The sequence below is a fragment of the Fukomys damarensis genome, unplaced genomic scaffold, assembly GCF_012274545.1.
Source record: "Fukomys damarensis isolate Sample0158 unplaced genomic scaffold, DMR_v1.0_HiC HiC_scaffold_39, whole genome shotgun sequence".
Classification (NCBI taxonomy): Eukaryota; Metazoa; Chordata; class Mammalia; order Rodentia; family Bathyergidae; genus Fukomys; species Fukomys damarensis.
Window position 1 is genome coordinate 11911553 of NW_022900951.1, and position 14337 is coordinate 11925889.

Genomic DNA, 14337 nt, shown 5'->3' on the forward strand with positions numbered 1-14337 from the left:
GGGAAGGGTGGGGGAAAGGTAATAAGGGAGAGGAAAAAAATATGAGAAACTGAAAAATGGAAATAAAGTGTTTGTAGATGGGGAGGGGAGGAGGGGGTGAAGGGAGGGCAGGGGCAAGGGGAAAAAATGAGAATCAAGATCTATTATGTAAAGGTACAGAATCCCAATGATGAATGTAACTGTATTGTATACCTAGGTTGTACCAATAAACTCAATAAAAAGAAAAAAAAATTAGTAATTGGTCAGGGGATGTCGCTCAGTAGGACAGTATTTGCCTAGCATGCTCAAGGATTTGACCCCCAGTGCTCAAAAATCAAAATAAAAACAAAACCAGAATTTAGTAAAAGTAATTACAAAATGAAAACAGTTTTTAAATTGTGACTCTGTAGATTGTGAGGTGTTTTGTTTTTATGTGGTAACAGTGTTGGTATTGTTTTCAATCACGGTCAGATGGGTCCAAGATAAGTAATTAAAATTATCATAAGGTTTTTAAATACATTAAATATGATAGAGACCTACTTTGTGCCTGTCTTAATCTATAACTACAATTTGATTTACTGCCTGACACCTACATGGTGGCTGAAAAAGAAAAATTTAGTAGCGATTTACTTTTCTGTGTGAAACAATTTTTTTACATAGCTATTCCCTTCGAAAAAGTGTTCATTGTAAAAGATAATCAAATGTAGGCAGAAAAGAAAAAAATCGCAAAGTTAGTGCTTTGGTGAATACATGATGTCATTTTGTAGTGATTAAATTTTGTCCCCTGTCAAAACTAGTTTCGATGTCCATATATCAAAGGATGTGCCTAGTGAATGATATTTTAAAAATCAGTGCTCTCATTCAATAGTCACAGCATTTTTTTAACAAAGCAACAGCATTCACCAGCTTGCTTATTTACCTTATGTGGCGGAACTTGGCCCCAGATATTTTCTGGCTGTTAGCAAATAATAAATCTATTCAACAATCTGACCCCAGTGAAGGTACTCAAAATGAATCAAGGACTCTGAAAGCACTTTCCAAAGAGGAGCCCCACGGATAATTTGAGCAGCGATGTTACCCTTGAAATAATTGCAAAACCTTTCAAAGAGAAAGTAGTGAGAGAGTAGCATTTTTTTTTTTTTTTGGATAGCTCTTCTGGAATATGTGGGTCTAAAAAAGAAGAAAAAAGAATACACCACAACAGCTTATGAGGATGATTACTTTATTATAAATATTTTCCATATAATCTGTAGTCTTAAAGTCAAAGAAAGTTTGAAATCAAAGGCCTCAGCTATGGTTCTTTCATATTTCTGGTTTTTGAAGGCTTTAAACTTGTCTGACTGTTGAAATTCTCTGTCCTTGGACAGAATGGCATCACTCAAACAGCACTTAAAATGCCCTGGCACTCTTTGAGGTGTGCTCCATGTTGCACCTTGCAAGTCCACCAGGTGCAAATACTCCTTTATAGAACATGGGATGTGAGGTTGAGAGGAGTTAAGGAATTGACCCAGCCTGCAAGTGGCAGAACTCGGCTTTAAAGGCCCCGTCTGACTAACCCCATCCTCTTGACCACCATGACCGGAACTGAGTTTCTTAACCTGGAGTTCACAATTCCCTGTGAACAACCTGAGACTGAACACAGAACTGTTGTGCATTCACTATCCCGTGGGGCGAGCTGGTCGTCTTACCAGATTCCCCGAAGGGCTCTGACGTATAAAACGTTTTCAATGTGCAGCAACAGGAGAAAGGGAGACATCATCAATGATTTTATCTTTAATTTCCCACTGAAAGGTAATTTGATTGTGTGACGCAGTTGTACAGAACTGCTAAAGCAGAAGGAAAAGCGGGGGCGAGGACGTCAATGGATCACTCATCAGGGGTGGGCTCGGGCTCACGACACAGTTTGGTACCATTGTGAGGCCAAGGAAGCCCCAGTTGCCTCCCTGGAGCACATCGAGGACCTTGGCCCGAAGTGGCTCCCTCTATGGAACCGTGCACAGGTTTACAGCAAGCTTACACATATAGGTCTCAGGAGCGTGGGGAAGCGACCCTGGGCTCTCTGGTCGCTGCCCAGCTCACTAGGACACATTTCCCAGGGTCCTTTGCTGTTCCACACTGTGGTGTGACAGTCATCCCACCAACCCTGTACCTTCTGACATCAGCTCTCTTTCTTTTTGTCTGCTGCTGGCCTTTGGTGTGACGCAGGAATCCTGATGTGGGAGGTGTTCAGCCTCGGGAAGCAGCCCTATGACTTGTATGACAACTCCCAAGTGGTTGTGAAGGTCTCCCAGGGCCTCCGGCTCTATCGGCCACAGCTGGCTTCAGACACCATCTACCAGATCATGTACAGCTGCTGGCATGAGGCAAGTCTACCCCCTGAGTGAGCTGGAGGGCTGGGGGGAACAAGGGCCTCTGCATCACCCCGGGGGCAAAGCTTTTTTGAGGGAAAGCACCTGCTACAGGACAGGCAGAAATGGCCCCTGTCCTCAAATGTTTGAAACCTAAAACAGATAATGCAGGTGGTGATGAACTGCTGAAAAACTTACACCCAGCACTGTTCTAAGAACTTCACACATTACTACCTCGTTTATTCATCTGGAACCACACTATGAGCCAGGTGCTATCATCACTAAAACTAACAGGAGAAGAAATAAAGGCCCAGAGAGCTTAAGTGACCTGCCCAAGATCACATAGCTTGTAAGAAGCAGGCTGGCTTAGTGCCAGAGTCCCTGTTCTCAAGCGCAAGGCTATGGAGTCTCTCCTCAAGCAGAAAATGTGTAACAGAGGGCATGGGACCACAGGGAGAGAGCACACAGCAGACACCATCCCATCATCTTTCTGTCTGCCTCCCAAGCACTGAACACAAGCATCCCCTTCCCTAGAAGATAATGGGAATCTTACGGGGAAGACGTGGAGCTAAAGTTGCAGGGGATTAATTTGCAAAGAATCTACTATACTCATAGAATTTGTGAAAGATGACAAGGAAGTATGAGGTTCCACTCTTTACCTCACTGAATCTGAAGTCTTTACACATACACACATGTGCACGTGCTTGCATAGGCACACACACAATGTAATTGAAAATACCAGGCAGTTTATAATGATGCATCCAAATTAAAAAGATCGACAAATAGAAGAGCCCAGAGGAGAGAGAGCAGCATCCTGAATGCACTGGTAACTGAGCTGAGACCTTGGCAAAGGGTGTCCAAGTGAGAAAGCATAAGCAAAGGTCCGTGGAAGCCAGGAAGCAGCACAGCGTTCTTGGCTGCAGCCACTGTTGGAACGGCTGAAAGTAAGTTAGGTCCAGATTCTGCAAGGTGAATACAAGAAGAATGTGAGCTTTGCTTTTCATAGGCAGTGAGGAACCATTAGCAACTTTTGAGCAGTGACATGATAAAGGAAGACTTTTCAGAACATTAAGAGCTCATAGATCTTAACCAATACGTATTTCCTCATTACAAATGAACTAATGCTACATTCATTCATTAGTGACAGGCAAGTTGGTGCAGTAATGATACACACAGATTCCGGACACAAAATATCTGGGCTGAAACTTGCTTTGACCATTTACTAGCTGTATGACCTTGTATAGGATTACTGTATGGACTGGACAAATTAATACTATTGAGTTCTTAAAGCAGTACCAATACACAGTGTTTTGGGCTTGGTGTGTTATTATTGTATGTATATACGTATATGACTACAAACCATTCGTATACCAAACACTACGCTTGGAGCTAGGGATAAACTGATGCATACAACTTAAATAGGTCCTAATCTCTTATATAGGAGCCTATAGTCTCTTTGCCAGAGTCGCTGGCTGTGTCAGTAACAATATTTATCATGTGGCCTTAAATGGTTGCCTGAAAGGAGGGCACTTTGTAATTTCCTACCTTGTGGGATTTGGAATAGTATATAAATTAAGTTTCCCCACCTTTTCTACACCAAAACAGTGTCTAAGAGGCCCAGGCAGTGCTAGAGGGTCAGACTTGGTCTGAATAGAGTTTTACTTCCATCGCTGCCCACGACCAGGCTGACCCAACGAGGCTGCCTGTCAGAGGAAGAAAAGCAGACAGGGTTTGGGTTTTTGTTTTTGTTTTGTTTTGTTTTGTTTTTTTCAGTTGAAGCCAGGTTCCTCCCTGGCATCCCTTACTCTGGCTCCTGGGAACATAACTTCACCATCAGATAGACAGGGACCCTAAATGGGGAGGAACCACCTGCTTCCCACACTCAATCCGTACAACTGTGTGAGTTGTGGCGGAATCCTTGAGGAGGGGTTTGCATGGAGACAATACCCAGGTGAAGATCCTGCAGTAGAGTTTGTAGATTTTTGGCTTTTCCTGCATTTTTATATTTCACTTGACAGTTTTTCAAATCCACAAAAAAGTTTAAAAGAATATTGAAAATTTTCATTAGATTCTCATTTATCCTTCTGGAATTTCTTTGAGCATATATACATGTGTGTGTGTGTGTGTGTGTGTGTGTGTGTGTTCTTGTTCCTCTTTCTTACAGAAAATGTAGCATCTGATTGCTCCCTTGGGTATTGGCCACTAGCTATGTAGGTAGCTATGTTTTCCTCACCAATGGAGCACATTGTTGACTTTTGAATTTTTGCTAGTCCGTTAGATTAAAATGGGAATTTATTTCAACTTTAATATGTTTCTCTTCCTTATGAGTGAAATTGCTCCTCTTTCCATATTTTAAGGGTCATTTGTGTTTCTTTCTTAGAACCATCACTGCCTTTTTTCTTATCAAGTTTTTAACTTCTCTTTATAAATTAAGAATCTTAAGATTTTATTTATTATAGTTATCAATTGTCAGTATTTTCCAATATTTTCTCCCATATTATCACTTATATTCTAATTTGGCTGATGGTAGTTTTTGTTTTGGCCATAAAGATAAAATAAAAATATACCTGAATAGGGCTGGGGATTTAGCTCAGTGGTTCCGCTGCCTGCCTCGCAAGCGCAAGGACCCAAGTTTGATCCCCAGTAGAAACACACACACACACACACACACACACACACACACACACACATCTGAATATACTTGCTTTTGCTTTTACTGCTTCTGAAAATTAAGTCATAGTTACCTAGGTTTTCCCACACCCAATTTATAATGGAGTTCTCCTCAATTTTTCTTTTCACTTTTATGGTTTCATTGTTCTCTATTCAAGTCTCTGATCTAGTTTGTGTTTGTTGGGGTGTACAGTATAAAGTATGGCATCAAATGTATTCTTTTAGATGTTTATCCAGTTGTTGGAAGCACTGTTTACTGAAAGACCATCTCATCCCCAGTGAAATGCCACCCTAATATTATTCCAAATTTCCATATGTATTTGAGTTTATTTTAGGAGTTTCTCTTCTGTTCTTCAGTCTCTCTATCCATGTGCTAGGGCCACATGTTTTAATTATATAGAGGCCTTATAATATAGATAGACCTTATAGTTATATACAGGCCTTATAATATTATGTACCCTAACACCCCTTCCCCATTACTAATCTTTCTTTATAGTTTCCTAACCACTTTGCATATTTTTTAAAAAGAATCTATGAACTAGGGCTGGGGATTTAGCTCAGTGGTTCTGGCGCCTGCCTTGCAAGCATAAGGACCCAAGTTTGATCCCCAGTACCAAAAAAAAAAATTATGAACTAAAGGATCAATTTGTTTAGCTTGAAACAAACTCATTTAATTTTTGAGGAGACTGTATTTAGCTTTTAACTTGAGAAATTTGATATTTATGATGCTAATATCTTATTCTAGAACAAAAGATGCTTTTTTAAAAATACATAAAAGTGCATTTGTATTTTTCAGCAGTTTTTTTTAAAGTTTTCCTCATTTTTAGGAAGTATAGTTTTATAGTATTTTATTTTTATGCTGTTGCTATTATAAATGGACTTTTCTCTTCCATGATATCTTCTAATTGGTCATTGTAGATATATGTGAAAGCTATTGATTTGCATGTTAATTTTATGTCCTGCTCTTCCGGTGAATTCCTTTTTTGTTTGGGTTGGTTCTACCATTGATTATCTTGGGTTTTCCAGGCATAAATTGTGTCCTGTGAAAATAAAAATAGTTTTGCTTTTTCTGCTCCAGTCCTTAGGGTCTAATTATTCTCACTTTCTGACTGCACTGTTAATACCTTCAGTGTGCTGTGAAGAGCAGTGAGTAAAGCATTGTTTCTGACTATAGCACAAATGTCTGCAGTGTCCCCACATTTTCAAAATTATTACCTTCAGAACCACAGCATAAATAGTTTACATTTTTTTCTTTTTGATCATAAATTTCATCATCTAAAACATTGGATTTTTCTTTTATTTAGCTTCCAGAAAAGCGGCCTACATTCCAGCAACTCCTATCTTCCATTGAACCGCTTCGGGAAAAAGACAAACCTTGAAGAAGAAATTAGGGGTGCTGACGAGAACGAATATATACACTGGCCAACATTTTCATTCTTTTTAAGGGAAGTAGCCAGGCATAATGTAAGTTAGCTAGCTCTTAAGAGTTCTGTGTGTGCCTGTTATATTATCTAGAAATGAAGGTAGAAAACAAAAATTTCCATGATATTTAGGTGAAATTGGTAATTTTATTTATGCTGCTTTTAATATAACACTTCCCAGCCTATAGCAGAAGTATGTTTTCACATTGCAATATAGAGGCATCCATGCAGCTGACTGGTCCTCACCGGTCTGCTGTGTGCAGGCTGGGGCGAGGGCAGGCTCACTGTGTGGCTAACCAGTCCTCACCAGTCTACTGAATGCAGGCCTGGGTGAGGGCGGGCTTACCGCATGGCTAACCAGTCCTCACCAGTTCACTGGATCCATATTGCAGTAGAGAGTGGGTGTATATTATGTGTAAGGCTTGAGCAGAACTGAAAATTCCTTGCTGGATACTCATTCTTTTTTTTTTTTTTTCCTATTCTTACTATCCTGATAATTAAATATATCATCAAAAACAGAAATGTGGACTTTTGCCTTCATATTTCAGTGGTCTCAATCTTTCAAATACATGTGAATCATGCAAAGCACAGATTCCAAGAAAACAATACTCAGAGATTCTGATAGAGCAGGTCTGAGTGCAGCCATTTATTTTTTTGTACTGTGATCGAACTCAGAACCTTGCACTTGCCAGGCAGGTGCGCTGCCACTGAGCTAAATCTCCAGCCCTTGAGTGTAGCCTTTGAGTTTGTAGTTTTCACAGCTCCCAGATCTCGCTGATGCAGGCATTCTACACTGTCCTAGAACACCTCATTATGTGTTATATGGTCCATAATTCAATCCAAATGGCACAATTCTCATCTGATATTCCGATTAGAACAATGGCTCTTTATGTCAGCATGCATACAATTATAATATTAAAGTTAAATAATATTATTACACAATATATTAAATATGCCACACATAAATAGTCAAGAAAAATAGTATGCGATTTAAAAACTATTAAACAAATGGGGATGCAAGACATCAAAGTTAGCTCATTTATTTAACTTCTCTTCTTGGAAAACACAATAAAATCATGAAGACTTTGAGTCAGCAATTTCACGAATCTATCAGCTTCTCCGCTAGACTTCTGGCAATCTTGATTTGGTAAAGTTGGACAGTCTTAAGTTATTTAATCATTTTCTCAGATGTCTATGTTCCCAGGTACCTGCATGAGACTGAAACAGTCCCTTTTTGTTGAATACAAAGTACTCTGGCCTATATAGCTCAACACAAGCACTGTAAGAGGAATATCAGCGTAAAATAAAAGCATTTGTGATGACACAGGTGTAAGTAACATAGCCATGGTTAAGGTCTGATAAGTAGTGGAACCTATGAATTTAAACAATCAATACGTGTTAATAATTATTATAATAATAAAAGATCTGATGGGTTTATTACCCAAAAAATGCTAACATACAATTTTGATGCCTTTTTCCTTAACCCTCACCTTAATCATTATCAGTCACAACTCAGTGAAACCACGGTCTTATTTTTAGGATTGAAGACAGTGTTTCTTTCCAATCATTTAAATTCTTGAGTTTGGGGCCCGGGGGCTTCTGGCTCATTTGACAGCTACAGTTTCTGTTTCAGTCTTCCACCTTAAAAATATAGAAGTACTAATTTAGCTTCTCGTGGCTATTATAAAAGGAATTTTAACTTTAAACTGCTCCTGGGAAATGCCCTCCTCCAAGGCCTGATTTTGATCCCACCGGTATTATCTCTTAGAAAATGTCCTTGTCTCTCTTATAATGTCAAGAAGGGAGAGGGAAAGTTTATGTGGAGGGCACTGTTATAATGACATGATGCCCCAACTAAGTCCTACTGCTACTTTTCAGATATAGGTTAATGACCTCCCAAAGAGACAGTCATACTCTTTCTTGTCCCACTCACTCCCTCCCCTATCAGCTAGCTGAAATTTTATTTGTTGCCTGACACTTAATTAGTGATATTTTCATTTCAAAGAGAATTAGCACTCGATAACAGTCCTCTACTTTCAACAGAGATACATGAACCTCCATGCACAATGAAATGTAACTTGGAAAATAATCACTAGGGCATTTGTATATTCATGCATTGATTTGTTTAGTATTTCCCAAGTACCAGGTTCTTTCCTCCCAAAGGGAAAAGAAGGTCCAAGTGACACAAATCTTCCTTCCTAATGGGCCCCCAGTCAGGTGGGACATCAGGCCTGCTGCTCTCTCAGGAGTCATCCAACAAGAAGCTGTACCTCACACTGCTGATCTTTCTTTCTGATCTCCCTCTTCTACCGGTTCCTTTCTTCACCTTATGTTTGTATATTTGATCTTTGAAAATAATCTGCTTTATAACAAACGTAATACATGCTTATTGCAAAAATTCAAATAATATAGAATTATTTGCTATGAAAAGAAGCCAAAGGGCCGGGGATTTAGCTCAGTGGTTCCGGCTCCTGCCTTGCAAGCATAAGGACCCGAATTTGATCCCCAGTACCAAAAAAAGAGAAGGCAAAGCCTTGTTTAGAAGCCTGGCTCCAAAAATTAAGTCAAGCAAAAATTTAAGATGCTATGAGAGGTTTATCAGAAAATAAGCCCAGTGATGCCAGGAGAAGCCAAATAAGGAAGAATGTACTACTTTAAAACATGAATAATGACTTGTAAATGTGTTTCAACTGTGCTCTATGGTGACATGTACATTTACTGTTATAATTCTAAACCAAGAGTCAAATTATACTTTCTGAGGAGTGAAGAAAAAGGCAGGCTTGTGATAAGAATCTTTCCCAAAGGACAAGTCAAAGAGCAACTTCAGATAAACCATTTTCTAAGTGAAATCCAAAAGTCAAGCAGGAAAAAGTCAAAATTCATATCATATAGACGAGTTAATTAAGAGAAACATTTCAACATAATAAACTTGGAAGTGGGTGTAGAAGGAGGAGAGATTGGACCAAAGGCCCTGTCTTTAGCTAAATGGGGGAGGGGTGGATCTCAAATGAGGGAGAATGATTCATTGAGGGACATCACGGAAGAAAAAAGCAGCACCTGCTCTTTTTAGCCTAATCGCATCAACTCAACCCCGTAAAAAGAGTTAAATCCTCAGGAAGGAAACACTCAGAGAATAGCTTCAGATTTCATAAACAAATGTTCCTCAGGTCTCTGAGCTCCACATGAGTCTTTCCCATCTCTAACTTCATTTTGCTCTTGCTTCCTTATAGCCCAGGGGTCAGCAAAGTCACCCCGTAAAAGACTCTGTGGGCCATACCATTTCTGTCAACCACTCAGCTGTACTTTGCAGCAGGAAAGTAGCCCTAGACAATATGAAAATGAATGGGTGTGGTTGGGTTCCAGTAAAACTTATAGGCAGTGAAATTTGAATTTCATATCATTTTCATATGTCCTACAATATTATTCTATGTTCCCTCCCCAGCCATTAAAAATTACGAAAATCATTGTTAACTCACATGTTATATAAAAACAGGTAATGATCAAGATTTGGCCCATGGATCATAGTTTGTCAACTCCCACCTTCACCTTCTTTGTAGAACCTCCCTCCTCTCAGAGGATGCTGTTGCATTAGTGAAGGACCACAAGCCTTACCCGGTAGGCAAAAGCAGGACTTCACTGGTTTTTTTTTTTAAAAAAAAAACCCACATGATTAAGTCAGGGAAATGAGCAGGTTTTCCTAATTTCTGTGTTACAGCTGGGCTTTGTTGTCAATGAAACAATGCAAATAAGGAGAAGATGCTACTGTATTCTGCTCCGAGCTATGGGACCAATAAATGGCAAGATGGTGAGACAGATAGTATTAAGGAAGCTTGAGTGGAGGGGCATGGATCTCAGGCAAACACAAAAAACTCTATCATTGCTACCTGAATATCAGATAAAATTAAAAGATGCTGAAGAGCCTCAAATGACCTAGCCCCATTTGATTATCTTGAGGCTACTTTACAGGGGATTCTGGAAGTCGTTCTCCCCAGACCTGGCTAATCGATCGACTATTGCCATTATCACATTGAATTTATTAAGTGCCAAGTCAGCATTGTGGCCATTATTCTGGCCACAAATATAATATGATTCAATGGGTAAAGCTTGGATATGTTAATCTTTTTAGGCTAGTTTTAATCAGTCTCCAGGTATATAGTAGATGCTGTGCTTAGAACTGGGCTAAGTACTCTGAGAACTATAAAAGCAGTTCTAGGGAACTAGGTTTGGTTCCTAACTTAGCAATGTATACACTCAGAACATAATTCTTTTTTAAACTGATTTTACAACTGCTTTGTCCAATAAAACAATTTGAGAATTTAGGATATATTCTAAGTCATCTGGAGGTCAAAGGTCCTAGATAGGTGACAGTTTCCTCTATGGAAGTGAAGAGAAGACAGAATGGACAGAAGGCGGTATATAGATATGCAGAAGACCACAGGAGCGTATACATCTAATAAGTATTTATTGAGTTTATGCTTTGTGCTCAGCACTACTCAGACACTGAAAATATTTAAGAGACCAGGTGCTCACTTCAGAGGGGGAACATTCAGTTGCAATTTCCAATCACTGTGCAGTTTGAGAATTACGAAAGCGAGTTTGAGGCATGTTCTGGGGGTCATGGAGGCACTTGTGCTAGTGCTGTGTTGTCAGGGAGACGTCGGCCAAGCAGTTCAAAAGTGAAAAGTCAGTGTCCCCTGTCCATACTCTGGATTCTCCTGCTTTTTCTCTAGCCCTGCCACCCTGAAGAAGGCACTGTCTGTTCAAACATCACTGTGGGCAAATTACTGTAGAGCTTGAATCGAGTTGATGTAAATAAAGCATGTTATCCTTCATCCTTCTCACTTGTATTATGTAAAAGTAAACAGTGGGTCCCATCTCAGTCCCTGCAGCCCCACCAGTTTACCAGCACTGATTTTACACAAGGTCCAGCACTTGCTGCTGTGACATAGTGACATATCCTTTTTGCTTTCCAACTCTAGTTACTCGGTAGACATTGGCATTTCCACTATCCCCGGACAGCCTGGGAGGCCAAAGACATACTTACTCTATTTTATTCTAACATGACATGAGGAAGCAGAAGAGAAGTCAAGTCCTGAGGTAGAAATAAATACTGAAAGCAACATCGGTAAAGATACCCATTCCTCAGTCATATGGTCTTTGGCCAACATTTCCTGAGCACAGCCATAGTTTTGATAATTTAATGACATCTTTATAATCATATATTTTCTATACCGTGAAATTAACATTTACTTATAAAACAATCACCTCAGGAGGAAAAAGATGGATTTTTTCTAAAATGAAGTCTGAATATCCTCACTGTTTTGGAATCCTGTATTATTTTCTCCTTTACCAATGTCCACAGAAGAGTAAGGGTTTTCTTCTCCTTTTGTTTTATTTTTCCTGTTAAATAAAACAAAGTCTCCTTAATACAGTGATGTTGGAAGGACCTTTTTCATTGACCAGACTGATGAAAATCAGAAAGTATGATGACAGTGGGTTTGGGTGGGAGAAAAAGCTTTCATAAATTGGTGATATGAGTATACACTGATTCACCCTCGATTGAGGGCAATTTGGCAATATTTATCTAAATTAGAAGGCATGCTGGCTTTGAGACAGCTTTGCCACTTCTAGGATTTAGCTTGCAGCTATGTCAGAAAACACAGGGAACTGCCTATCTTAAGCCACTGCATCATTTTTACAGACACAAATATTTGGAAACAAAAGCCCAGCAATAGAGGACTAGTTGACAAAATTACAATCCATCTACAAAATAGGAAATCACATGGTCAGAAAAAAAGGGAAACTTTGCACAATATGGAAAGACCTCTAAAACATATTAAGTGGGGAAAATATGCAAGCACTTTTATGTAGTTTGCATGTACTACAAAAGGATGTATAGCTATTTACAGTGGTGCCTTGGTTCACAGATGGTTTTGTTTGTCAACAGTTTGGTTTGCGAACAGAAGCATTTGGCAAAATTTTGTCTTTGTTTGCGAACTTTGCATAGGGTGAGGAGCATGACCACGGCCAGCTTTCCCACACGAACACGATGGTGGCCATCTTTTCCAGAATTGTGGAACCATTTAAGTTCATGAACCGAGGTACCACTATACCTCCCAGAAACTGATAATTTTTAAAATTAATTTTATTGGTGCAATTTAAATATATATAACAATCACATTCATCAAAGGGAATTTGTACCTGTACATGGTATATCTTGATTCCTCTTTTTCTCTCAATCCTCTCCCCTCCCTTCAATCCCCTCTCCCCTCTTTATTTACAAAAGCTATGTTTCCATTTCTTCCTTCTTTTCTCATTTTTTTCTTTTTCTTTCTTTCTTCCCATCTCCCCTTCACAGTTTCCCTTTCCTTTTGAATAGTTTCTTCCTATTTCATATTATCTGGTATACATTTTGGTCCATATTTACCCTTTCAGCTTCTCACACCAGAGAAACAATGTGATAATTACACGTGTGTCCAATTTATTTCACTTAAGAATATAACCTCAAGTTGCATCCATCTAGCTATAAATGTCTCAAATTTATCTTTCTTTATGGCTGAGTAGTACTCCACTGTATTAAAAAATGCATCTTTTTACCCATTCATTGGTTGATGGGCATTTGGGTTTTTTCTAAGATTTAGCTTTTGCAAACTATGTTGCTATAAACATGGGTGTACATATATTGCTGTGGTATGATGCTCTTAATCCCATCGTGAAGATACCCAGGAAGGAATAGCTGGGTCAAAGGAGCCTCTAATCCTAGTTTTTTGAGGTCATCTCCATACTGATTTCCACAATGGCTGCACCAGTCTGCACTCCCATCAACAGTGAAAGAGGGTTCCTTTTTCCCCACAAGCCCACTAGCATTTGTTGTTGTTGGTTGATTTCTTGATAGCAGCCATTCTTTCTGGAGTGAGGAGGAACCTCAGCGTTGTTTCAATTTGCATCTCACAAATGACCAGTGATGTTGAACATTTTTTACATATTTATTTGCTGTTTCTACTTTTTCATCTAAGAAGTGTCTATTCGTTTCAGATGCCCATTTTTGGATTGGGTCTTTAAATTTAGGGAGTCTTTTTTTGTATGTTCTAGATATTGGTCCTTTATCTGAGGGACTACTGGTTAAAATTTTTTCCCACACTGTCGGTTGTCTCTTCACTCTGTTGGTGATTTCTTTTGTGGTGCAAAAAGTTTTAAACAGGATGAGATCCCAGTTGTTGCTTCCTTGCACTATTTTCCATGCAGTCTGTGTTTTGTTCATGAAGTCTTTGCCTACCCCTGTGTCCTCAAGAGTTGTCCCTATTGTCCCTTCCAGCAGATTCAGTGTTTGTTGTAATATTTAGAACTTTGATCCATTTTAATTTTAGTTTAGCGCATGGTGAGAGACAGGGTCTAGTTTTAATCTTCAGTATGTAGAAAGCCAGTTTTTCTAGCAGCATTTATTAAAGAGGCTGTCTTCCCTCCAGTAAGCGTGTTTGGCCCCTTTATCACAAATAAGGTGACTGAATATGTTTGGTGTTGTTTCTACCTCTTCTACTCTGTTTCATTGATCCTCAGGTCTGGTTGGGGGGATTGTTTGTTTGTTTGTTTGTTTGCTTTGTCAGTATATACTGTTTTATCACAGTTGCTCTGTAGTATAATTTCAAATCGGGGATTGTGATGTCCCCTGCCTTGCCTTGGTTGCTCACAATTGTTTTTGCTATTCCAGGTTTCTTCTGGTTCCAAATTAATTCTAGAAATGTTTTCTTTAGTTCTTTGAGGTATGCTAATGATATTTTGTTTGGGATTGCATTAAATCTGTATAACAATTTTGGGAGTCTGGCCATAGAAATTGATAATTTTGATTGGCTTTAGTAAAGACACTTGAAGGCAAAGGATAACACAGACTCTTTATGTGTCCTTTTGCATTTTTAAAAAAT

At 39.1% G+C, this 14337-nt stretch overlaps 2 protein-coding genes across 2 annotated transcripts in view; one reads left to right on the forward strand and one right to left on the reverse strand.

Moving 5' to 3' along the window:
• Nucleotides 1-7176, forward strand: part of Bmx (BMX non-receptor tyrosine kinase) — a 54910-nt gene extending 47734 nt beyond the window's left edge. The window contains exons 18-19 of the mRNA XM_010645179.3: nt 2185-2342; nt 6302-7176. Coding sequence (XP_010643481.1) covers nt 2185-2342; nt 6302-6376 — 233 coding nt within the window. The 3' untranslated portion in view covers nt 6377-7176. The remainder of the gene's footprint in view (nt 1-2184; nt 2343-6301) is intronic.
• Nucleotides 7177-7560: 384 nt separating this feature from the next.
• Ace2 (angiotensin I converting enzyme 2) overlaps nt 7561-14337 on the reverse strand; it is a 52790-nt gene continuing 46013 nt past the window's right edge. Inside the window, exons 18-19 of the mRNA XM_010645175.3 lie at nt 11684-11818; nt 7561-8059 (exon numbers count right to left, since the gene is read on the reverse strand). Coding sequence (XP_010643477.1) covers nt 11710-11818 — 109 coding nt within the window. The 3' untranslated portion in view covers nt 7561-8059; nt 11684-11709. The remainder of the gene's footprint in view (nt 8060-11683; nt 11819-14337) is intronic.